This window comes from Pistacia vera, unplaced genomic scaffold (genome assembly GCF_008641045.1).
Source record: "Pistacia vera cultivar Batoury unplaced genomic scaffold, PisVer_v2 Contig52, whole genome shotgun sequence".
NCBI classification, from domain to species: domain Eukaryota; kingdom Viridiplantae; phylum Streptophyta; class Magnoliopsida; order Sapindales; family Anacardiaceae; genus Pistacia; species Pistacia vera.
In genome coordinates, this window is record NW_022196357.1 from 1,728,371 (window position 1) to 1,755,347 (window position 26,977).

General features: G+C 33.7%; 5 protein-coding genes across 5 annotated transcripts; 3 read left to right on the forward strand and 2 right to left on the reverse strand.

The window, feature by feature from the left end:
• LOC116106654 (RING-H2 finger protein ATL29) lies at positions 1–879 on the forward strand. Its single transcript, XM_031393007.1, has one exon. It carries the CDS (start codon positions 1–3, stop codon positions 877–879), a length of 879 nt encoding a protein of 292 aa, XP_031248867.1.
• A 597-nt stretch (positions 880–1,476) lies between these two features.
• Positions 1,477–3,754, reverse strand: LOC116106655 (replication factor C subunit 3-like). Its single transcript, XM_031393008.1, has 10 exons — positions 3,449–3,754; positions 3,224–3,334; positions 3,102–3,134; positions 2,594–3,007; positions 2,323–2,459; positions 2,151–2,246; positions 2,005–2,074; positions 1,836–1,919; positions 1,662–1,743; positions 1,477–1,532 (listed from the first exon to the last, which is right to left on the reverse strand). The coding sequence occupies exons 1-10, from the start codon at positions 3,659–3,661 to the stop codon at positions 1,477–1,479; spliced, it is 1,296 nt and encodes a 431-aa protein (XP_031248868.1). The 5' UTR covers positions 3,662–3,754.
• A 3,311-nt stretch (positions 3,755–7,065) lies between these two features.
• LOC116106546 (uncharacterized protein At4g17910) lies at positions 7,066–15,294 on the forward strand. The gene is made up of 16 exons (XM_031392917.1): positions 7,066–7,145; positions 7,231–7,294; positions 7,377–7,422; positions 7,508–7,629; positions 7,728–7,798; positions 8,196–8,271; positions 8,373–8,462; positions 9,384–9,457; positions 10,185–10,272; positions 11,348–11,474; positions 11,563–11,667; positions 13,004–13,133; positions 13,246–13,297; positions 13,382–13,426; positions 14,775–14,873; positions 14,971–15,294. The coding sequence occupies exons 1-16, from the start codon at positions 7,108–7,110 to the stop codon at positions 15,121–15,123; spliced, it is 1,380 nt and encodes a 459-aa protein (XP_031248777.1). The 5' UTR covers positions 7,066–7,107; the 3' UTR covers positions 15,124–15,294.
• A 2,783-nt stretch (positions 15,295–18,077) lies between these two features.
• Positions 18,078–20,152, forward strand: LOC116106567 (transcription factor bHLH71-like). Its single transcript, XM_031392942.1, has 3 exons — positions 18,078–18,730; positions 19,201–19,623; positions 19,898–20,152. Exons 1-3 carry the CDS (start codon positions 18,305–18,307, stop codon positions 20,009–20,011), a joined length of 963 nt encoding a protein of 320 aa, XP_031248802.1. The 5' UTR covers positions 18,078–18,304; the 3' UTR covers positions 20,012–20,152.
• A 3,736-nt stretch (positions 20,153–23,888) lies between these two features.
• LOC116106527 (E3 ubiquitin-protein ligase Os04g0590900-like) lies at positions 23,889–25,360 on the reverse strand. The gene has a single exon (XM_031392896.1). It carries the CDS (start codon positions 25,115–25,117, stop codon positions 24,023–24,025), a length of 1,095 nt encoding a protein of 364 aa, XP_031248756.1. The 5' UTR covers positions 25,118–25,360; the 3' UTR covers positions 23,889–24,022.
• Positions 25,361–26,977: the final 1,617 nt, after the last annotated feature.

The following is a 26,977-nucleotide window of genomic DNA, read 5'->3' on the forward strand; positions in this document are numbered from 1 at the left end:
ATGTCGTCGAATTATCCTCCTTACCCTGAACATCCAGAAAATTATTCAGCCCCTCCAATAACAATTGTTTTAACTGTAACTCTTCTTGTGTTCTTCTTTGTGGGATTTTTTACCATATACTTTTGTAGGTGTTTCATGGAAAATATTATTAACTCAATGAATAATCGTAATAGTCCCTCAGAAAATGTTGTTGGTTCTTCTTTTGTAAATCAAGGACTTGATCCTTCACTTGTACAATCTTTCCCCACGTTTCAATACTCAACTGTTAAAGATTTTCGTCGCGAAAAGTATGGTTTGGAATGTGCTATTTGCTTGGCAGAGTTTGAGGATAATAATTTGCTCCGACTTTTAACTGTTTGTTACCATGTTTTCCATCAAGAATGTATTGATCTTTGGCTTAGTTCTCATAAAACCTGCCCGGTTTGTCGTAGGGATCTTGATTTACCTGACATTCCATTGGAAAAATCTCCACCATATGTGCGTAGCAATTCCATGAATGATATCAGTGTAAGTAATTTATCATTAGAAGATGCGGTAAGCATTGTTATTAAGGAAGATGAAGAGGAAGAATGTAGAGGAGAAAGTATTGAGCAAGGGGCTCTAAATAATACCATAATTAAACAAAGTGAAAGAGGTGAAAATTTTGAGAAATTTTCAAGGTGTCACTCAACAGGACACTCAATACTTAGAACAAGACAAGAGGAAGATAGGCATACATTGAGATTGCCGGAACATATGAAGATTAAACTATTAAGGGGGCACAATTGTACAGGAAGTTGTATTGCATTTGGGGACTTCTCACGCCGAACATCCACCAGAAATTTTGGAGGTTTTGGTGAGGTTACAGGCTGTTCTGCCGGAAACATCGATAGAGTATAAATAAACCTTTTTCTTTTCTTCTCTTTTCATTCCATACAAATTTATGGAATCATAGATGATATTTTCTATTTGTTTACATATCACTTGAACTTTTAGGCCGTACAAATTGTAAGTTACTTGAGATTATATATTGACCCTGCATTTATAATTTGTACATTCCAATTTTTGGTTTTAAGATGTGCCAGAATACAATAATGTTACAAGCTTTTGAACAATGTAGATATATGTTTATCAAAATTAAGCAGAGGTTATTGATTTCTGGCAAAGGGAAAGGTAAATTGCTACTGCAAATTTAATCTAACTTTTATTAGCATCTTCATCGCTTTGATATCAGTATTGAACATGTTGCATTTGGGATGTGGCTCAGTATCTCAGCACACTCTAAATTAGCTGTTGTGTGACCCTAAACTTTCCAGCCAGCTCTTGAGTATTTGCGAATGTATAGTATAGCATCAATAGCACATAACTGTTCCAGCTCAACATCATAGGTAACCGTCCTTGTTTCTTCCAACATTGGACACAAGATTTCTAATTTACTACATGCTTACTGATAAAGGTAAAGTCTCTATAGGAAACTTTAGTTGAAGCTTGTACACATTAGTGCAGGCTTCCTCTGTAACACTTGTAGTGGCTCATGAACTTCGCTATGAATTCTGTCAAAAAAAAATGCTTTAGTTACAGTTACATGGTCTTTTTGTTTGTACTTTGTATGCATATGTGTCTAGCCTTCAAAGAGGCTAATCTGAAAATACACTGATCACAAAAAATAATCAACTGCTTACCTTCTATGAGCAGAAAGCATTGAAAATTATTCTTTGTGTTCTGTATCTTGAATGTATCTCCATCAAAATGGCCTGAAGCATTCTGCATAATGTATAAACATACACAAGTTATTGTCAGATTAGTGTTTCTATAAAGAAATAGGGGGAAATTGATAAATTTAGCCTCATACACACATCAGCACGGTATTCTTGGTATGAAATTTCAGTTTGCCGCTTGATTCGACCATCCATACGCTTCTCTAATTCTTCCACCAATGTCTAAAGTGCAAGAAAATAATGACTTAATTCTTGAATTTGCAATCTAACTGGAACAAAAATAGACAAAGGGTATAGAGTGCCTTACACTAAAAATGAAATCTGGGGATAAATTGTGCTCAAACAAAGTTATAAGCTTTTGTCTGACAATAAACAACCTGCAAATGGAAGCAAGATAAATGAAATGAAACAGAAATATTGAAGATTAGCAAATGATGACTGCAGTCTGCTGACCGTTTTGGACTTTGCTCTTCAATGATACTTTTGGCCATCATTGCAAGTTCTTCTTCCCAGCCATTCATAATAAATTGGCCATCTTTGAAGGGATAACTGCAAGCACATCAGTTGTGTAACATTTTCTACATAGAAACTATTACGAATGAATTTTGAACTTATTTTTACTTACTTTGACTGCCAAGTGGCCTCAAATGAACGAATAGCTTGTTGAAGGCAATTCCTAGACTTCTCTGCCATATGTTTAGCCAGTTGGAGAGGCAATTCAATATCTTCTTGTTCAGCAATGAAGTCCAAGACTTCAATAATCTGTAGAGTACAAGGAAACAATCAAAAACTTTGGAAAATCGCAATTCAAAGAGGTCTCAAAGGAACTCCAAATTTTAAAAGAATCAGCTTGTATACAAGTAAAAATAATTTACATCAACTTATCAATTAATTACCTCCTTTTCTGAAGGTGGAAGAAGTTGAATAATTTTGCAGACGGAACTGAGTTTGTGAAGCTGGGAAACATCATGGCAGCAGAAGATGACTTTACAATGGCCTTTAAAAGTCTCTAAAAGACTTTGGATATGAAGTTGGGAATCCTTGGGCAACTTTTCTGCCGTGCATAGAGTAATTGCTCTACAAACATGTGGAATTTGATTCGAACCCATAATTGAATTACCTCCATAATTTGCTTGGTCACCCTGCAATAATCTTTCTTGTGGCACTAAACCAGCTTCTATTTCCTGAAATAGCTGTATGACTACATCCGCTTCATAACCTTTTAGGTCATCTAGATTGACTTCTATGTGCTGAGAAGATATTATCACTTTAAGTTGGAGATGGGTGACTGGCCACTTCTGTAATGCATTCTGAAATGATAAATACGAAGGAACTCTTAACGATATGGTTTCAGGACTAGAAAATACAGAGAAGGGTAAATCTGACTGAAAGTTATAATATGACCTTTAAATGAAATAATTTGAATTCCTCTCTTGGCTGTTGAACAAAAATAAGAATCATTATTAAATCCTTTAAAACCAAATTATACGAAATCCCTCAAGTCAAAACTATGTTCCATAATATACCTCTGTGATTTCCGGTCCAATATCTTCTCTAAGCAAAGCGCGAGCCATGGTTCTCTTTCCGACTCCTGGAGGGCCTTCAATTATGTAATGACTAGATTTTTCAGTTGTCACCTATTAATCGTAAAAGTTTTCTCCATCATTTTTGTTTCTCTATTAAACAATCCGCCATATTGTTCATATAAAGAAGATGAAAGGAAAACAAGTAAAAAATAAAAATAAAAATACCAAAGTCCGCAGTATTTCAGCTTTCTCTTTATGGCAGATGAAGTCTTTCAATGCCTGGGGCTGATGCTTCTTTGCCCAATTCACTCTCTCTTCTTCTTTATACTCGTTTATCTTAGCAACTGATACATGAAAATTGTCTTCTAATGGCTTCTTAATCTCTTGATAATCATCATTCAAGCAACCTTCATCTATATTCTTCTTGATCTTATCCATTGTTGAATTTGTCACTTTTTCATCAAAGCGAAACAAAAGCAGGAAAAACTTCAGCTCCCAGAAGAACAAAGAATTGAGATAAGTAAAAGAGAACTTGTTTTGAATATGTTTAACGTTCAATGTTATAATCTATATCTATATATTTATAGATATATGTTCTGTGCTCATGTTGCCTGGATGGTGTCATGGTGTGTATAGTTCTTGTTTTTCTTTGTACTGTAAAAGAGGTAGCAGCCTTATTGAAGATTTCAAAGAAAAATAATGGACGAGGCTAAGAGATCAATGCATGGTGGATCAGAAAATTTGATGATTTGGAGGAAAAGAACAAAGGTGTGATCTCTACTAAGAAGGATCATTTGGAGAATCTCTGTCATTATCCCTCAAGTTAAAGAAGAACATAGGTTTAGAAATCCTATAAAATCGTAAATTCAGAGACCGCAATGAATAAGAAAACACATAAGATTTTGGCTCTTCATATCATTCAAGGATGAAAATAAATATAGGGTCTCATGATTGTAGTTATCAAACTTTTGTTGTTTCTTAAGAAATTTTCTTGGCAGCTAGCCAACCCAACCACAACCAGGGCCTTCTCATAACAATCCAAAAGTCAGTTGAATTTAGTGCTGAATTTTAAAGTGTATCATTGAGTTTAAATTTTAACGTTAGTAGCAACAGTAATACTACACTCATAAACTCTTTCCATTAGTTCTTTTCTCACAAACGTAATGTATCAACTTGTAATTGGTCAGCTCATAATAGGTCTCATCTGTCCAACAATGGGTTCCGTCTGACTAACTATAAATTGACCAATTGCGAACTATCATGTCAACATTTGTCAACCTATCTTATTCTAGTAGCAACAATAATACTACATTCAATAACCATTCTCACTAACTTTTTCTCACTAACGCGACGGGTCAGCTCGTAATAGGTCTCGCCTACTTAACAATGGGTCTTGCCTGACTAAATGCGAGTTGACCAATTGCGAACTGTCACGTTAGTGTTTGTGAGAGAAATTTGTGAAAAAGTGTTTGTCAACTTATTTTTATTCCAGTAGCAACAATAATACTACACTCATAAACCCTTCTCACTAATTTTCTTTCACAAACGTGATGTGTTAACTTGTAAATTGTCAGCTCGTAATGGGTCCTGTCTACCCAACAATAGGTCTCACCTGACTAAATACGAGTTGACCAATTACGAGTTGTCACGTCAGCGTTTGTGAGAAGTGTTTGTCAACCTATATTTATTCCGGTAGTAAATATGAACAACCAAAAATATTAGACAAACCACAATTTATTATAATTAAAACTATAATTAACAAATTTATTTTATTTCAAAAGACGAATTTATTTAGTATTTACAAGTTAATTAAAGAACTTTCAAATATTAAATTTTTTATTTTCTATTGTATTTGTTCATTTATTTTCTATTGTATCAACCATATCAGTTTTCAACTTCACTTTATTATCGATAACTTAAATAGATTTTTAGTCACTTATTAATATTATGAATTAATGTGTAATTACTCCACAAGTATTTACTTTCCACTTCTTTTTAGAATAATCATAGTAGTTTTGTTTACTAAACTATTTAATTTAAAGAATTTTAGAATTATAATGATAATTTGTTTGCTAAAGCTTTCAGTTTAAAGAAATCCACCATTTTAATGAGTTAATCACTTAAATTAAAACATGATCATTTTTATTTTTTTTATCTTTTCCTTGTTTAATATAATTATTATCCAATAGCTAAATAATTAAAATTTTGATTGAATAATCAAACAAAGAAATAATAATTTACTAAAGTAAATAATGTTGAAAATATTATTTATGAGTAAAAAACATTTACCCAACCCAAAGTCAGTTGACTCTACGTTCCCACCCATGGTTTTATAAATTGTAAAGTCCCACCCAATTTTAAATTTCAAATGTTAAGGGTGCGTTTGGTCCATTATTCTGATACTTTTTAGAATAATATTTTGAAAAGAGTAAAATTGGGTGGGTATTATGATGTAGAATTTAGAAATTAACAAAAATACCCCCTATGTTTGTTTATTTACTAAACACCCCAATAATAAAATATTAAAAATTAACAAAAACACCCCCAACCCACCCATTAAATACGGACAGCCGGCCACCACTGTTGGAGGGTGGCCAGAGTCGCCATATCGACACACGACCGGCTGGATCTGGCGGGTCGTGTGCCGATATGGCATTTTTTGACCAGATCTAGCCGTATTTGGTCGTCAACGATGACCAAAGATATGGTTGTCGTTGACGTCTAGCAACGTCCAGATCTTTAGTTGTAAATCTGGCCTTTTCCGGCTAGATCCATTGTGGATCTGGTAGCAAAAGGCTAAATCGGCGCACTACCGACCAGATTCAGTTGATAATGTGCCATTATACCAGAGTTCGACCAGCTTCCGGTGGTGATAGCTGGAATCTGGTAAATGTGGGTTGTTGGGGTGTTTTTGTCAATTTCTAAAAAAACTTTGGGGGTGTTTGGTTAAATGAACAAATTTAGGGGGCTTAAAAAATTGAATACTATAGAATAATATTTTGAGAATAAGAAAGTAAATGTGTATGTTGGATAGAATAGGGAATAGAATACTGAAAAATTGTATACTAAACGGAGCCTAAATTTAATAGTTAAAAGGGTATTTAGGTCTTTTTATCCAAAAAATAATAAACCCTAATCTCTCTCCCAAATTAATAAAATTTCAAAATAAATCTCCACATCTCAAATTTTTCCCACAACCTAACCCTTCCTCTTTGCCTCCAACTCCAACTCCACCACCACCAACACCATTGATGGCCATATCTAGCTGCTGTGGAAAAGAGGAAATTAGAAAAAGAAAGAGAAACAGGTGAAGAAGAGATAAGGAGAAAGAGAGAGAGAAAAGAGAAAAGAGAAGAGAGAATGTGGCTACGACAACCAAATTTGGCTACCGAGATTTGGACGTTGCAGAGAAGAGGAAAGGAGAAAGATGTAGAGAAGAGAGAGAGGCAAAGAAGATCACGATGGCCAGATCTAGCTACCGAAATCTACCCGTCGCAGAAAAAAAAAGTTTGAAAAAGAGGGTATTATTGAAATAAATTTGAAAGGAAGATAATTATTTTCTAATTCTATTAATTTGATGCATGGAAAGTAATTTATAATTTACTCATTATTATAATAAGGGGTAGAAAGTATTTGATTAGTCAAACCTGGTCAAAGCAAAATTTACCTTAACAGGGTTTAAAATTGGGTGGGAATTTGCAATTTATGAAACCACGCGTTAAAACGGGCAATACGCCAAACCTTGAGCGGGTAATTGTCTTTTACTCTTTATTTATTTATATGCCTTGGTATTCCCTCGAGATATAAATTTTCTACTACCTTGATGAAATGTTTAATTCATAAAGGGAAATATTTGACTACACAAGCTTTTCAGGTTTGCGTTCATGGCGTCTCACAATCTCAATAAGCAACTCAAAGAACAGTACGCACCCTATCTCTCGCAATTAATTCTCCAACTCTTTCACCATTTCATCTAAATTTTTCTTCTTTTTTTCTCTTCTCTTCAGATTCGTCAGCAATTTGACCGGATCTTCTTTTACCAAAACCTTTGTGCTTCTAGCTATTGTACCTGTAAGTTGTTGCACATTTGCTTTTTTAGATTTGTTCTCACTGCTTCATTCATTGATTGATTTACATTTTATTTTGCTTTCAGACTTCAATACTTCTGCGGCAGTCCTTCAACTCCTATCACTCAATTGGTAAATTAAATTTAAATTTTAATCTCTGTGTTTGATCAACATTAACGTGTGATTCATCAAATTTTTTTTTTTTTTCTTGGTTCAGATGAGACGTCATTGAAGAAGAATGATAATTTAGTTTTAGCTTCCAAGAATTTTTGGGCTTACATTGCTACTATTGTTGTGGATTTTTTCTTCATTGTCTTTCCCATGCTTTTATTTTTCACCGTAAGTTCTTTTCTTTGTTGTGTTTCTTTTGCTGATACTTGTTTCTGTATTTTAATTGTTGTACTGTTTTTGCTTCGGAAATTACTTTCTTATAACAGGTTCTATCAGAATGGGCCTATCTTGGATGGTTTTTGTTGTTGCTAGTGTTCTTTTCGCTAACAGGAAAAAGGTCAGATCTTGTAAGTCATGTGCTTATTTAATTTAGTTTAATTATTTATTTTTTAAGTTGGTAATTTTTGTTGTTTCTGCATATTTAAAGAAGGACCAGTTTAGTTTGAAATATTGGTAGATACCATTACCTACTGAGGAGGTTTGCGACACATTTTATAATAAGAGGTTTCTTACAAGTGTAGGGGAGAGTTGTGATGGTTTCATCATTTTAGGGAGGTTTTCAATGAGTTATGAAGCAATAATTTCTGTCTACATTTTACCCAAAGCTTGGAAGAGATCAATGAATTTTATTTATTTATTTTTGAGCTGAGAGAACTCAGAATTTAGACTAACGCATGTGCTTGAGTGGCTATAATTCATTTTACTGACTAAACATTGGGTATTGCTGCATACAGATTTGTTATTTCTCCTAATGTGGAAGAAGGTGCTCATTCTCTTAGGCCTGTTATATCATCATACAGAGTTTGCACGGTATATATATCATTTATTCATACTTTGTATACTGTCTTATTTGGTATGAACTATATTTGCATCATGTCCTTTTTGTCTTGTGATGGGGATAATTGCTGCAGATGTTTATGACATGCTTGTGTATCTTGGCCGTCGATTTCAGAATATTTCCCAGAGAAAATGCTAAGACTGAGACTTATGGTACTGGTCTGGTAAGTATTTACAAGTAGTACTAAATTTATTTGTAGTAGTTCTATAATTATCATCATCATATCATGGTAGTTATTTGGGTGAAAACCTCTAAAAAACACCATTTATCACATCATGCAGTAAAAGTAGGTCTTGTAAGCAATACAAATTAAAATGATGATATTTGTTGTCTAAAACATCAGTCTTAGATTTTTTAAAGTTGAAAAGAGCGAAAATTTTGAGCATGAAAGTCTAGTTGCTACTTTTAAGTTCAAAACAGAGGACATTTAAGAGTTTAGCATTTTTTTGCTATAGAATCTTTGAAACAATAAATTGTATATTCTGGGAGAGAATAACTACCACTGTATCAATTCGAATGTCTTAATGTTTAGTAGTGCTAGTTAGGGCTTGTAAGTGAAGTTAACAAAAAAGTTATTTCTTCTTTAAACTTTTAATTTTGTCCTAATCAGGATCTAAATATTGCTATAGAAATATATTGCATTGAGAAAATGTTTTAACACAATGTGGTAAAATTCCAGCTATCTCAAACCAAGTTGTCAATGGGAAAATGTTGGTCAAAGCTTTACCATTTTTAGGTTGCAGTGGTTGTTACATATTAATTAGACTGCTTCAGGCCGTCATTTTTCAGTTCAGGTGTTATCCTTCAGTTGTGGAAACTTTGTAAAGTAGCTTTTATTTAGTTTCACATTCTGGTCAATGCTGAGTCAGTAATAACTTCTATTGTTATGTTTGGTTGGTGGAGTCCACCCTGGAATGAAATGAAGATTCCTATACTCTAATAACTAGGAATAAGGATTCCAAACTGTGGGCTAAGGAATCTGAATTTCTCCATGTTATGATTTAGTTACCTTTTTATTTATTTATTTCATAGTAATATGTTTCTCTTTTCAACTGACACTGTATTCCTATTTTGAGTGGTTCAGATGGATCTTGGGGTTGGCTCCTTTGTAGTAGCAAATGCAATAGTTTCGCGGCAAGCACGAAATGTCTTATCAATGTGAGTCCATCTTTGTTTACTATCTTGATTGTTGACCATGTTGATATTAACTTCTTGTTATGAACATGAATAAATGGAGAAAGATCAAGAGTATTATGAGAACGATATTTGCTCAAGGCTTATGTTTTGTGGAATTCCTCTTATTCATTATCACTTATCCTCGGTGTATAATTATTAATTTGTATTTTACTTTTAATGTAAATTTATATGTGTGCATATATGCGCCAGTATGTGTTTATTGATAAACAGAGAAATTGAATCCTAGTAAAGACCAAGTGCACATCAAGTGCAGATTAAGCAATTGAATCTGGTATGTGACTTGAATTAGGTCATTTTCATCTAATTTCTTGTTGTCCATTGATCCAATTCCATTCAAAATGAATATATTGGTCCTCAATGTGTATGTTTTCTGGAATTTTTTAACTGTAGTGGTAGTTTGAAATTATGTAATGGCAGGGTGGGAATTCATTTATTTGATGCCCACCTCAAATTGTTGTGGGCTAAAATGCAAGTTACTGGGAGAATATATTATAACGATAATAGTTTCTTTTCTTAATATTAATGTTCATTCCTTGGTTTATTTTTTTAATTCTGGCAACAGTTTTCATTTTCCCACTCGAGTGCTGGATTTGTAGTTTAGGTTATTGAAATACATTGATTACTTGATGCTGCATAACTCTTATCATGAATTTACGATGATATCAGAAGTTTGCTTGTTTATCTGCAGAAATTGGAAAACTGCACTTAAAACGACTAGTCCACTGATATTGCTAGGCTTTGTTCGGCTTGTTTCTACAACGGGCGTGGACTATCAGGTAGAAGATATGTATATTTTTAATCTTTTTAATATTTATCATTATCTACATTCCTGCATTTACAAAGATATTGCTTTATATATTTGCATCATATGAAAAAAGGTATAATAACCAAAAAGGTACTTTAGTAAATTATGTTTTCCAACCTTGAGGGTAGTTGAGTGGTATGACCTGTGGTTTGCTTCAAGAAGGTCTAGGGTTAGATTCCTCAGACAAGAAGAGAGGGATTATCTGGGAAGTCTTTAAGAGGTTAAAGTGATTTGATTGTATTTCAGTAGACTATAAGGGGATTTCTTAGACAAGTGGGATATTCCATAGACGGGCATGAGACTAAAAGGATACCATGTACAGGGATAACGAGGGATTTCTTTTAGAGGTGAAAGGGGATTCTGTAGATTTAAGTGAATCTAAGTGAGGTTTCTTGCCTTCTTCGTACCTTTCCAAAGAAAATTCCTCATAATCTTGTCCAACTTTCAGCCACTTGCGATCTGGAACAGAGGTAAGTAGTATGTACTGCAAGCTTAGATTACACTGACACTTGGTATTTCTTACCCCATCTAGAGAGAAAAGCTTCATACCTCTAATTTCTTCTATTTGACCAAAAATTTATCTATCTTAGTGTAAAGTAATTTGTGCAATTATATTCTTCGAAAAATTAATTTTCGGTTTGATATTTTAAAAAAATAAAATAAAAATGAATTTCTGTTGGATATTGTAATCTTATTACCGGAACTAGAAGAGAAGAGGATTATCTTCTGCTAATTTGAGATTGAAAACCTCAACACTATCCTTACCCTTATAAGCTACTGATCAAATATGTTCATATGCTGTATGTACTTGGCAAATTCTTGTTGCAATCACTGAAAAGCAATCATAGTATGCTGTTATTCATATGAATTTTGTCATTTACATCTTTCTGACCTAAAACCCTTAGCAGTTGGCAAGTACTGATGTTCAACTTTCTAGTCATTCATGGAATGTAGTTTAATATCTATGCCTGCTTAAGGGTTGAATGTTATGATTGTATCCTCATTATGCTTTTGTACCTGAAACTAGTTTTCCTTTAACCCTGTAGGTTCATGTTGCGGAATATGGAGTGCACTGGAATTTCTTTTTCACACTTGCTGGTGTATCAATTCTTACATCTATAGTAAATGTTCCTCCTAAGTACTGTGGAATTCTTGGTTCTGTGGTTCTAATAGGTATGTGTTCAATTCAATATCTATTTCTAGTTATGCCTCTGGAAACTCATTTCTGATTAATGTTTGCCAAACTACTGGACTTCTTCAGGATACCAGAGTTGGTTGAATCATGGATTAAATGTGTATCTGCTTTCTAATGAAAGGGGAAGAGATATCATAAGCCAAAACAAGGAAGGGATTTTTAGCCTATTCGGTGAGATTTGTATGATTATGCTATATATTGTCTTTCAAATTGGAGCTGTACTTTCATCTGTGAGTTGTTTGTGCATCTAGACAGAAGTTATGGCATCTGTGATTCTTACTTTTTTTCTGTGAGATGTTTGGATATTATGAAATATTTTAGTGCTAATAGGTAAGGAAAAGAAATATATGTAAATGCACTTTAGAGTTCTTGGGATCAGATCCAATTCATACCAGGATTAGGTGGATTTAGGGCTGGTTGGGGAAGGTTTGAAAATTTTAAAGAGACCCTCTGAACATTTGACAATTACTTAATCTGGTGAAAAAGCAAGGGGATAAATTGTAATTATGTTAAATCTGGTGTCAATGGAAGGCTGCATGGTATTAGATGGAGCTAATGGTTATATTGATGAGCAGAGAATAAAAATATGTGTTGCATCTGCATGCATGCTCATTTGGCCATGCATGCTTGTCCTTGCACATTATTAATGTGTAGTCTCTACAAAATTTGTTAAATTATTTCAGTGCTTTGTTTGACTTGCAGCTGATTTCTTGCCAAACATATATAAGGCTTAAAAAGCAGAATTGACAGCATAGGCCACTTGTAAAGCACATGGTAGGGTGTTCATGGGGCGGCTTAGTTTAGTTTTAACAAAAATCTGAACCAAACTGGAGTAAGCAGATTATGAGATATAAAAAATCAAAACTAAAACAGACACATTAAGATTTGGACATTAAAAGTATTGTCAGGGCTTCTTTTATTTCCTTATTATTGTATAGATACGGATATAAGATATTTTAAGTCAAATAATTCCCAGGTGTTTGGACTTGTCCACTGTATAAGCATTCTCCCTATCTTCCTTTTTCGTAGCCTTGAATGTCAACAAACTAGAAATATTTTCTTGCATAGGTGAACAATTACCATATTTTTTTCTTGAAAGCTGCGGATATGTCTATTTATTGGAGGCAACCCAAGATTTATGAGTTAGTTTAAGCTGTCATTCACTAATAACGTGGGATGTGATGAATCCCCATCTAGGGACCTCATTTCACTGTGAAGCTTTATTACTCCATAGCGTCGGGTGGCAAGCTAACTCTAGTTTTTTAATAACGGAAATGTCAAAAGTTTAAGAAAAAGTAGTTTTATTTGTGTTTTGCGTATATTCTGTCTTGGAATTTTATTTTCCTATTATTAGAGACAAAAAAAAAAAAGTGGTATTTTTATCTATTCAGTCGTGTAAACTTTTCTTAGTAGTATCAGTCATCACTATCTCTGACAAAAAAAAATTATTCAAAGTAATTTTCTGGTAAGCAATCTTTGTCTAGTAATTGACTATTATTGTTCTCAGGATATTGGGGCCTCTATCTTGTTGCCGTCCACTTGGGCCACTATCTTTTTTTTGGGAAAGGTTCTCATTCCACGCTAAGAAGCAATAATGTGACGTTCATTAAAGTCTGGCTTGTTGCTCTTCTGTTGTGGTATATCTTCTGTTTGAAAAGATGTGTCATCATGATATAATCTGGATCCTTACCATCAACATGTTTGGCCTGAAGATGGCCTTCTAACCCATTTCCGCATTGCCTGTTGCAGGATATTGACTTTGCTTGTGGACAGGCACATTGAAAGAGTTTCACGCAGAATGGTACAATCTGCTGTTCTCGTTTGATTCTATGAAGAGCTGTTGTCTACAATATTGATGAAAATAAAACAAAATTTACTTTTGCAGTGCAACCTGGCCTATGTTACCTGGGTGTTGTCTCTGAATTTACAGGTTATTCACATTTCCACTCTAATTTTAAGTTTTTATTTGATGAAATTTTTATTGTTCATCTGATATTTGGTTTCTGACAAAAATCAAACTGTCACTGAACACCAACAGGATCTAAAATTTATTTTGTGTTTTGAAGTCTGTTTCTTAAACTTCAAATCATCAATGTGTTCCTGCATGTACCTTGTTTGAGTTCAGTTTGTTTGTCTTGAACCGTTTTCTCCTTTATTTTTTTTTCTTTTGGACCATTATTTTCATATATGTACTCTGTATGTATGGAAATAATGGGTCATTTTGTATTGATTATTATCATGCCAACTGTTGAAAATATATCCTGCTAATGCTTCATTATGAGCAGTGCTATTTAGTTAGAAGTATTGAAAATCTTGAAACAGGTTTCTTGTGTTAATAATTTAGATTTGAACTTAGGTTATGTCAGTATTAGAGATGCATATAATTTGTGGTGAGTCATGGTAGCTCCCCTCATTCCTAGCACCTTTCAGGGCAGTAGCCAGCAGGTAATCTATGACAGCATTCTTTTTCTTTCCTTTTTTCTGCACCTAGTTCAGATGAAACATTATTCTACCATCCCTTAGCTGATTTAATATACTAATAAAGGGCATGCCATCTGCAACTAGGACAAGAAAAAAATTAAGATGTCTGACCTGCAAAAGATGAAAATTCCTGGTCAGCAGCAATTGAGATTATGAATAGTCCTTACAGGATTGTAGGGTGTACTATTTAAGAAGGATCTGCTTAAATGCTACTTTAAAATTGGGACCAACCCCCATGCTGAATATAAATTAAAGGAACCAAGCCAAATGCTGCATCTGGTCTGCGTCTATTGGAAAACTCAAGGGGAAAGGTGTTCAGAAGTTGGAATGGAAGAATACAGCAACAAATAAATCGTTGCTCTGAATGCAACTCTGTATATGTCGATGAAATATGTATTATAGGAACTTGAACCTTATTATTTTTACTTATTATTCAAGCCATTTAACTGTTGCACAATGTGCAATAATTTAATTTTATTTACTGAATTTAGACATCACTGGTTTGGTTTGTCTTAGGTGTGCGCACGGGCATTATGCCTTTGGATATCTTCTAAGATGGAGTATAACACAATAATAACATATGCTTATATGACTAATTTAAGACAGATGATCTGTAAGCTGTCTTCTTGAAATCTAAGACATCACTGTTTATGAATAGAGTGACATGTAATTGCTGAAAAGGCAATGCATTGTCGTCTACTTTTCAGTTCTCATAGTAGGATCTTTTTTCGAGCTTTTTTTTTTTTTTTCATTTTTTTATATGATGCATAGCCAACTAAAGTTTGCTCATTTTTCAGCTTTTAGGAGGCTTCATGTTATCTCAGTACTTCCCTGTATGCAGAATTACAGCACTTGAAGAAGCATTTAACCGCAATTTACTGGCTTCTTTTCTTCTGGTGAACATAACTACCTGTCTAACATTCATTTCTAAAATGCTTGTCTTACTTCCCAAGCTCAAAACAATAATCTGTGGCGTACTAATTGCTTCTACAGGCCAATCTGTTCACGGGGCTGGTAAACATGTCAGTAGATACGCTGTCTGCCTCATCGATCTCAGCTCTTTTAATCTTGTTTATGTACTCATTTACCCTGTCTATGATCATTGCGATTGCAGATTTTTGTGGCATGAGGTTAAAATTTTGGTAGGCTTCCACAGGTCCATTAGATACTGTTTTGTAAGATGAAGATCCATAGTTTATACGTTACAAGAATCTCTTTAAGCAAAATTGTCAATCTAAACTTTACATCTTTGGCTAGAAATTGCCAAACTTTATCAGCCTCGGAATGTTTTATAAAATTTAACCTAGATTTCATGCAGTGTAATGTGTAATGCTAGTAATACCAGTACCACCACTGTGCCAGGACCATATCATTCTTGAAAAAATAGGATAACATTGATCATATGAAAACTGAAAGCTATTTGTGCCTATGGCACATCCGCATGTGTTTTGCGTATGCCCATATGCCTGCTGATTGAGAATAGCCAAATAACAAATTTCTCTACAACTGAGACTTTCATGCTTTCATGTCTATATATTTTCTCTTTCTATTTAACAAAAGACATTATAGGAGATGAAAATTGAAAATATGAGAAAAATTAGTCAACTGGAAACTGGGAAAAGGGTAGAAAAAGGACTTGAAATCAGTGATTGGTATGAGAATAAGTTTATGCAGATGTGTGAAGTATTGTTCTTCCCACAATTAAAACCAATAAAGAATAGAAAATGGATCCAAAATCAGTGATTTTCATAGGCAGAAAGATTAGACATAAAGTCGCTTTGATGGGGTTATTGACAGATCCACCTCCTCTTGGTTCCAAAACTAGCTTCGATCTCAATCTCCTTCTAATATTCATGGTATCTTGTTTTCATGCATTTGACATCTAATATCATGTATTTTTATGAGTGTACAAAAGAACAACACAAGCCAAAAAGCTTAAGAACAATTTAGCCAGTAATACTAAGAAAAAATAGAAGTACAAAATAGTGTAGAATGTAGATTGTGGACAGTAGCGGATCCATGAATTTCTTTTAGGATTGACCAAAATAAAAATTTATTATACATTACTATTTTTGTCCACTAATATTTTTTTTAGGGTGAGCCAAAATATATATATTTACATATTAATATTAAAAAAAAAATTTGAGGCTGGGACATATGGCTGGATCCGCCACTGATTGTGGATGATTGGTATTGGTATAACATAACATAAGATAGGTTTGAAAGAGAAGACGAAGGTCACATGGATTCGTCTGCAAAAGGCTGACAGTTTGGACCATAATCCAAGGTCGACAAAACCTCCATCAGTCTTCGTCGCCAGATAAGGCAACACTTCCCACTGTTTGTAGTTTTTCCCTCTTCCTGTCTCTCATTTCTCTTTTCTCTCTCTCTTACATGCACAAATATATACATAGATACAGTAAAATACTAAATTACTGTTACAAACAGGTTATAACTCAGGAAAAGACTAATTACTTTTACAAATAGGTTATAACTTAATAAAAGTATAGTTATAAAAATTATCATATTTATTTCTTATTTTATAATTTATATTTTAATAGTATATATTGGAATTTCAATTTATTGTTTTAGTAATCATTGTTGCAGTTAGATAAGAAGATAAGAGAAATAATCTTAAGAAGGATACTACGGATATAAAAAAAATTTCTTGTCAAGAAACTCTAAACATGTATGAGAAGCTAGACATATTTTGGCTTCAACAAGAAAGTGTTCATACTAAATCATTATCCTAAACAACTTTAAATAAATATTTTATTCATCTTAAACATTTAATATAACATAACATATTTTTTTTGTAATATACAAATAATTATTATTATGTGGAGGCAACTTTCTTAAGACGAGAATTAAAAAAATTATAACTTATAACAGTGTAGAGTTTATTCTTATTTATAACTATCCCAAGTTGAGAATAAAATTTTTTATAACTATATAGAGATTATTTATATCTATAATATCACAATAGAGAGGTTATATATATATATATGTTCATTATTTGGTCAGGATGATACATATTCATCGTTGGATTAATTATATTGGACTAAAATAATATTTATATATACTACCATTTACATCTTCAATTTAGCCATTTTCTTCATTTAACTTGTATTAAAGGCCTAATTATTTGTAATATGCATTTGGGTTTTTTTACTAGAAGAAGAGTGCTCATGCATCCCACCATTAATATGAGCATCATGATTGTTGACGAGAACTTTTTTTTGTTCTTGAATCATATTTGTGTTCAAGTGCTAACCTTGTTATGATATGAAAAGATTGTGATCCGACTAAAAATCTCTTGATTTTGCATGTTTGATGGTTGGAACTTGAAGCAAGTTAAATTGCATTTTGACAGAAGAGTCCTTGGCCATAATGATAAAATCTTCCTGTACTTTAATCAATCATTAATTTCGTATAAATAAATAAAGCCATATTAAAGCTCTCTTTGGGGGTTAATGAAATTTTCAGAAAGATTGTAGTCTTTCAATTTCTGACTGCTTCCACTTCTTAGATTTCTCTTTTCTCAACACCAGCAGGGGCTGACAATTGACATCACAATGACCCTTCTGTATGTCTGTCGGGCGATCATGGAAGTGCTAAAACACACTCCTAAATCCTAATCTAACTCTAATCACCCACCTAATTAATCAAAGATTTATCATACTACAAGGTATTGCTCACAACACTTACTTCCCCTACATATCCATCTATATTCACCGTTTGATCATCAGCAAAGCATGTGATAAATGGTCCGGATGAGATATCCCTGTAGAGAAATGGTGACAAGTATGAAGTGGAAGTGGGTTTGAAGCACATGTTAACACTTCTAATTTGTTTGATTAAGTAATTAGAATCCAAAAAGAGAAGGTGATGAGACAGCGGTTTCCCTGCTAAGCGCTCAACACAGATTTGAATGTGAGGTGAGGAGTAGATTTCCTACAGCTTGTTGGTGTTGTTTGTATGCATATTTCTATATAGATTTGGGTCCCCCATCCATCCCTACTCTCTGTGTCAGTAGCGTCAACAGCATCTATGAAATCGGGAAGGGAAACCAAAACTAGCAGGGAGTGAGTAGTGAGTAGCCTCTTTCTTTTTCCTTCACTTTTTTGTAATTAGAAAAGCACAACACCTTTTCTGCTCCTCTCACGTGCAACACATCCCTTCTCTCCTCATTTTCCTCCCCACTAATCTCATTTTAACCATCTCTCTCTCAAGTTCATCAATAAAGAATTCTTTCCAGCTAGGTATTATATATTGAAGTATGAAAGAAGTTCATAGTGTCAAGTCATTAAGGTTTCATTTATAAGAAATGACACTTGAAGCTCTTTCTTCTAATGAGTTCTTAAACTTTATCATCTATGACACTATTTCTGCAATCCCACATAGCAGCCAAGATTCTTTAGAGACTGCTGCTGGTTTCTCATTGGGAAATAATTGCACGACGCCTCAAGTCCTTCAAGACCAAGTTCTTAATATTGGTGCTTTGGATGCCTCTTCATTTTCACTAATGACTCAACGACGTCGCAGTGTGGGAGTCGAATCCATGGACAAGAAGCAGAACCTGGCGGTGCAAGGGAGGAAGAAGAGGAGAAGAAAGCCGAGAGTTTGCAAAAACAAAGAGGAAGCTGAGACACAAAGAATGACACACATTGCTGTTGAGAGAAACCGCCGTAAACAAATGAATGAGCATCTTGCTGTGTTGCGTTCACTCATGCCTGAAACTTATGTGCAAAGGGTTTGTTTCTTTTCATCTCTTTCTCATCTCTTTACCTGGCTCTATGCAAGTAAACTTCCATGGAAAAGTTTCGCTCCACGGGTGTTGATATAGCATTAATGATCCTTTGAAGGAATTGAGCTGGTTCATAGCTTCAGCCAGTCAAATATGACACAATGTTCAGTTTTTTTTTTTTTTTGGGTAAGATGAAAGGAAAATTTGTTGCCTCTTCACTAAAATAGGAGGCCGAACAGGTAGTAGAAATGGAGATTTTTGTTCCACCATTACTTTAACTCATTGTATTTCAAGCTGGAATTAAGATATTAAAGTATTAATTCTCAGTGAAAACAACGTAAAAACACTGGTAAGGACTTCTTTTCTTTTTTTATAGCTTTTACACGGGATATTAAAGTATTAATTCTTTCTAGTATGTTTGTAAGTTAATTTCAAATTTGAGTAATTAGATTTTCTGTTGATTTTTTTGGGCACAGGGTGACCAGGCTTCCATTGTAGGAGGAGCTATAGAGTTTCTGAAGGAACTAGAGCATCTTTTGCAGTCACTTGAGGCTCAAAAGCTCCAATTACTGCAAAATAGAGAAACTACAGGAGCCGCTAACAAAGACAACAGCTTCTCTGTCTCTGAAATGGTGTCACCACCTTTTGCACAATTTTTTGTGTATCCTCAATACACATGGTCTCAGATCCCTAACAAGTTTACATCAAAGGGTAAAGCAGCCATAGCTGATATCGAGGTCACTTTGATTGAAACTCATGCAAATCTTCGAATCCTTTCTCGAAGAACCCCTAGACACGTCTCTAAATTAGTTGCTGGTTTTCACTCACTTCATCTCTCCATTCTTCACCTTAATGTCACCACTATTGACCCGTTGGTCCTCTACTCTATCAGTGCTAAGGTAGGTCACAATTTATTACAATATTAATGTACTTATCCAATCATATGCACATTTAAATCTTCATGCTTCATTAATACCTCATAATAAATTCCACGGTGTTCTTATACATAAAAGAGATAACAATTATTGTCCTATGGACAGAAATGAAGGCAGAAAAGTGTTTGTTTCCTAGTATTATTTGTGTTGTTTACCAAGTTTAGAAATTATGTCTTGTATTATAATTATAGAAAATCAAAGAGTTTTAGGCTAAAATCTAAAGATGGTGTAAATGCAGGTTGAAGAAGGATGCCAGCTTACTTCTGTAGATGACATAGCAGGAGCAGTTCACCACATGCTTAGGATAATTGAAGAAGCTCAAAACGTTGACGGATCATCAATACTTAATTAGTTGCTCATAACCAGTACAGTACTCTTGAGCTTGTAGTTGTAGTGGGCAGTCGTTTTTTGTTTCTTTTCGGTAAAGTTGCCCTTGTTTTTTAGTGTGTAGCTTTTATTCACGCTTGTATTTTATCTCCCTTTCAGCATAACTTGTGAGAGTTTTGATAAGGTTATCTTGTAAAGCACTTATGGTTTTTTAGGGTTTCACTCCTTTCGGAAATTAAAAAATAAATAAATAAAAATGTCTTAATGGTCTCTACAACCTCACAGACAAAAGTTTGGTTACTGGTTTACCAGATATAACATGAAAGAACTGAACTTCAGTGATGGCCTTGGATGGTTGACAATATTGAAAAACATAATCCCTTTCTCTCCTGGGTAAGAAAAATAATGGAAGGTTGACTTTGTGTGAGGTGCAAAGGACATTGGAAAAAGTGAGAAATTTTTTGTATTTTAGAGAAAAGCTGCGAGAAGTGTTTTGTTTTGTGGGTTCAATGCATATATGCAATTGATTTGATTCAGAGCTAAACTTTTTGTTTCTTTGTGTGGGAGAAATCTGTATTCTCATTAAAATTTCCATGTCCTCTTGTGTTTCTCGATAGAGACATTGCATGAAGAGAGAGGTAGATTTTGTCATTTGGCTAACTTACATTTTCCACATTAATTTTCGCTGTCTCTAAATTCTAATCGTAATCCATTTTGTAATCTTATAAACTTACACCATTGTTTTCTGCATAAAAAAACCAGTTTGATCCTATTTCTCGGAATTGCCAATCTTCACTTTTACCTTCTTCTCGTGATTTTCCCCTTGTAAATAATTATACGAGCATTTATGTTAACTGTTAAATCAGTAAAAATATAAAATTATGATAAGAAAGAGATAAACCCAAATCAGGAAAAGATTTTTAAGATTTAATTTTTTAATTTTTTAAATCATAATGGACTTGAAGATGATCTTATTAGATGATTGTAAACTGATTTTATCTGAAATAAGGTTGTGTTCACAACGAGTTTCCTATTTTAGGTAATTTAAGAGTTCGTTTGAAACTTTTTGGTATAAAACTTAAGACGTTTTGAGTTCAAATCCTAACAACTATTAATAAGGGGTAATCATTAGAGACTTAGCTGATCGTTAACTTCAGAGTCTTGAAGAAATAAACGAAATATGTATAAATTGGCCCGATGGCATGGCAATGGGGCAGGACGGGGCAGGGATCTCATTCACCGTACCCATCCCCACCCTCAAAATCATTCCCCACCCCCGCCCTATCCCCGTTACGAGGATAAAAGGAATTCTCCTTCCCTGCCCCAAAGGGGAATGTTGGAGGCCCATCCCCGCCCTGTTAATTTTATATAAACATAAATTAATTTGAGCATTACCAAATACAATAGTTAATTCTCGTCCACATGATAAACACTTAAATTAATCGTTTAAATATAATCAATTATACATAAATATGGGTCAGGGTTTGTTCTTGTTCAATTGTTTAGGGTGAGGCAAATTAGGAAAATATAGGTTTATATAGATAGGATGATTGTGTAATTAGGTGAAATATAGGGATATTAGTGAAAAGTAAATATATATATACATTTTTTTAATTTTATATATTATATAAGGGGCGGGTCAGGGGAAAGGCATCACCCACCCCCGCCCCATCCCCGAGGACGGGGATTAAAACAACCCCTCACCCCCGCCCCTATCCCGGAAAAAACTGGGGCTTTCCCGCCCCATATGGGGCGGGGCAGGACGGGTCCTTGAAACCCTGGGGAATATTGCCATGCCTAGGCCCGAACACCCCCCAAATACCCCAAAAAAAAAAACAAATCCATTTTATGCATCAGATGAAGGGTATAGTGGTACCACCGCTCATTTAAGTAGCTGCTTCTCATATTCTTAGCCCAAGACGAAGCCCACGGTCGAATCAGAAAACTGATTAGTCCGTAAAGATTGAACTGGAGTGATTGATCCGTGCCAGAAACAAATTGCACCTCTTTCTGGTTTAGTGTGTCAATGATTAGCCCACTTTTACATTTTTTTTTTTTTTTTAACATTTTTTACAACCATATCCCTTCCTTGTTATTAACATTTTTTTCCTAACCATAACCTTCGTATTATTAAATTGATGATAAGCTATGATAAAAATATATAAATAAGGGGAAAAGTTTACGCGTAGTTAGGATTTCTAGTATGGAGATCAAAAAATCTAATTGATAGATTTAAATAAAAGATATACGAAATAATAATATAGAAAAAAGTAATCTAAATTTAATTTTAAAATTTATACTACCAATTATCAATTTTATAATTAAATAATTTCTAAATCTCCACGACTTAGAAGTGTTTAAATGACTCTTTATATGACCCAAACTTTTATTATAAATTTATCCATAAAAATAAATTCAACAGACTCTTTATTCTTTAAATATAAATTAAATAGTGAGATTGACTCTCTACATTTATAGAGTTAAATTTGCTCTCTATCCTATCCAATTTTAATTAATAAATTATAATTTTTTATGCATTTTATTTATTAATTCTCTCTTCTATTAAGTTTAAATCTTTAAAATTTAAAGAGTCTATTAGGTTTGAATAAAAAATTTATTCTTTATATTTAGAATTTAACGAAGATAATCTTTATTTATATTAAATATGTTCTTTAAAATAAACAGCACCATGGGAGATAATCTTAGAGTTTCATCAATTCTTTAAACTCATTCAAAATTAACTCAATATCTGACCAAAATTTATCAAACCCAACTTAAAACAATAACTAATCAACTTATATCTCAACATAAACAATGTTAAATTATAACCCACATCAAAATCTAGGAATTTCATCTTCCAATTTCAAACCTATTAATTAAACTCAACAAAAATCAAACGTATTACTCAAAATTAACTAAATTCAACTCATTCAACATATGATTATATTAATTATATACGTAAAATAAAAACAACATAGGGTAACATAGTTCATAATCTTTCATCAATCAAGAAAGATAGAGGAATAAACTTTTAAGCAAAATAACCAAAAATGAAAATCATCTTATCTTATGACCTTTAAATGAGTAGTTTTTTTTTATTAATCCAACCAAATAAAGAATAAAGTATGAGAGAAGAGGAGAAGAACTAAGGAAGAGAGAAAACGCTTAAAAAAAATATGGATATTTTCGAATCTCATGACCAATAAAATATGAAAATATTATAGTGGAATCAATAAAATATGAATAATTTTAGTGGAGTCAAAATTATTAATTACTATAAAATATATACCTATTTTTAATAATTTTATAATTTCAGTAGAGTCACTTGACCCCACTAAGGATACTTCGACTATGCCCCAACTGGGTGAAATAGATTTTACTCGGGTCAATTAATCATGACCCAAAAATTATGAGCTCAGTTTTTTGCTCCAAACCAAAAATTATGTACTTAAAAAGCACCTGTTCTGAAATAGCAGTTCTACTCGCCTGGCCAAGCACAAAATCTTTTGGTAATAGTGCTTGTATATTCTCATTCTCATTCTCATTTGGTAGCCAGACAAAAATTCTTTCAAGGACCCCTTTTTTAGAATTTTCACAGTTGGATATGTGAATCCCACAGTCGTCAAAATCCAGAAACTTCATTCCACTGAAATTTTCTTTCTCCAAGTCAAACTCAAACAGAGACAATACAGTGTAACAGATGGTAATAAACAAAATATGAATCAAGGGTGGCTTCATTAAGAGTCTGTTAAGGCTTCTTCCAAGTTACAGAGAATTGCATACCAGAATGTATGCAGAAGAAAATGGGGCACATTGGAGACAAAACTAAAAGAAATTAAACATTGAAATCTAAAAGATTTTAGCAAGAAAGCAATACACAGAGATGATAACAGAGAACAAAGTTGTCACTCATGGAATTAGCTATATATGATTCTAATAATGTATTGAGTTCAAGACATTGGCAATAGACCTCTGCTTTTTCTCTTCATAATTAACACTAATCCTTACATTTTAATCTATCAAAAAAAATATATATTCATAGAGGAATGATTGAGTCACGCACTCTCCCTTGCCTTGTGAGCAAGAATCTCCCACTGGAAAACGATCTCTTCATCACAGGACTCCTTACACAATGCAAGACTTTTTTTCTGTTCATTGACTTGCCGGTTTCTTCTGGTTGTTTTGATGATCCTGCACTACCACTACATTCTTCCTCTTGAATAATATCTTCGTCTTGATTTATTCTAAGCATATCAGCGATCGAAACTCGGGTTTGACATGAATGATCCATTGAAACTGATCTTCTTATGTTTTGACTTCCTTCTTCTGTGATCTCAATAACAGTATTTCTTCCTTGCATATTCCCCAGATCACTAAAAGCACGCAATGGAGTCTTTGGGGTCCCATCATTCTGCATTATTTCCTCTTCGCCGACACCTCTTTCTATATCCTGTGCAGTTGCTGCATTCTCACTTGCTGCTGGGCTATCTTGTACTGAATCTTGATTTGCTGAAGTTTCAGTGATTGGAGGTAACTGGGGCGGCGAAGCACTGATGAAAAAGATGGTTGCGCGACACAAAGGGCAATTTGAATGATTTATAAGCCATGTATCAATGCAAGGAACATGGAAAGCGTGGCTACACTTTGGTAAAAGTCTAATGCTTTCATCTTCTTCAAATTCACTGAGACAAACAGAGCAATCAGTGCCTTCAATCAAACCATCTCCCTTCTTGTACTTACAAACCGTAATGGACTTGATGAGCGCATCATCTAAGCCAGCAGTTGCAACATGCCAAGGCTCATGGAGAGAAGGGTTGTGATTGTCCACCAATTCTTGAGCTGGATCAGGATTTTCTCTTCCTCTTGTAGAGTTTCTGTTGCCACAATATTTAGAGATTATCGTGTAATAACTTACTAGAAGAAAAGCACTTGCAAGAATGCCGATGATGGCAATTACAAGAGGGGAAAAAGTTGGACTTGAATTATCTTCAGTGAACTGATCATCTAAAGGTGGCGGTGGAGGGAAGATGATGTAGCACCACTGCGGACAATACAAGCTGCAAAATCCTTGAGAACAATCTTTGCTATTCACGTATGGAACCCAAGCTTTCGGATTGCCTAGAGAACCCATCACAAAACTACAGAAAATAAAAAGTCTACACAAATATTAATTCTTCCATCTCTTCTAGTATGTTCATATCCTCTTCCTGCTATGGAGAATTGTGATTTTTGGTAAAAATATAGTGTAATTTGTTGAAGAGTTAGTGGGAATTTAAGAGGTTCCTGTGTTGAAAACTTTTCGAAGAGAGATAAGAAGGGTGGAAAAGAAGACATCTAGGCTTACATGGAAAGAAATTAAAGAAAGAAAACAGTAGGAGGGCTGTGTCTTGCTGTTGTTGTTGATGATGAGTATTTTCTTTTTCTTTTCTCTTTCCTTTCTTTTTCTTTTCTTTTCTTTTCTTTTCTTTTTCTCTCTCTCTTTTTCATAAGATAATGGTTTGTTGACTAAGGTGGTAGTGTAATGAATTGGTTGGAAATTCATTAAAGTAAATGAATGCTTTTATTATTGTTCAAGCCAGCAGCAGTTGGAGAGTATCTTGACTTCGACCCCTTTAAATTGCCCCTTCAATTACTTAACCTCTAGTTTAAAGCCAAAAGATTTAACCAAAAGATTTTCATCAAGATGATTGCACAGTACTCTAACGAACAGTTAAATTAGGTGCACCAATCTTAGAACAAGGAAATTCATAAAAGACTTTGATCCCCATCTCTATTTCACTAGGCCTGTAGCTTTTGATGCCAAATTGGTGCAAAAAGAAAAGAAACAGTATGGGATACTGCACATTCGACAGAATAATTGGCAAAACTATTGAGCTAAAATGTGTCTGTATTCTGTATGTATCAAAGTGTTGGTGTGTGGGGCTGAGTAAATGGCCTGAGATTCCCTTTGAGAGGAGAATATGTTCTTCAAAAAGACACACCCTGCCAGAAAAACAAGGGACCAACGTTTTCTTTTGTTTTTAAGTCTTAAATTAACATTATCCCAGAAATCAAAAGTGACCCGACTGCACTAAACTTGTAGACCCTTGAATATCAAAAGCAGGAAAAAAGAAAAGCATGAACCTGGAATTTATAATTATTTGCTTGACCACTGATATTGAGATATAAAACAATGTTACTATTGCAAACTTTTTATTCTGAAATTTATAATATTTAACATTGTTTGACAAACTGTAATAACGAGTTGATATTCCAAATGGGAATTGCGAGGTCTCCAATATGGAAAGATATTTGTAATATTCTTTTTCAGTAATGGGAGAATTTGCTGATGGATTAAAGGTTGAAATGGTGCTGGAATTGATAGAAGATGAGCAGGGAGGGGAGGGAGAAGACCTTTCTTGAGAACGAAGAAGTCTTTAACCGACCAACCAACTTTTTTTTTTTTTTTTTTTTTTCTTTTAATCTCTACATTCTGTTTTCTGAGTGGCAGTGGTCTTCTCTCCAAAGTCTCGCCATTTCATTAAATTATCATAAACCATTTTATATTAAGGGAATGAATGATTATGATATGATATGATACAATATAATATCAAAAGTTAGTATTAAATTTTCCATCACAACTTTTTCCAGAAATTCCCATGATGCCCTATTTCTCCAATATTTTAAAGTCCAATATCTTGTACAAGTTTGTAATTTACAAGAAAAGGCAATGGAAATGGAATTTGAAGCATCTTTAATGAGACTTAAATTATCAACAGCCAACTATAAAATTGTCTACTGTGAAATGAAGATGATTAGTTGTTTGGATTTATTTAAACCCCCACCTGGAGCATATAATGCCAATCAACTTGAAGAGGAACCAAAAATCATTAAATAAAAACCATAGATATCATATCTCTAAAGTATCCTCTATGATCAGATCAAGTAAAGATATTCCTCAGTAAAGATATATATCTGACTTGTATTTATAAATAATATAGCTGAATAATAT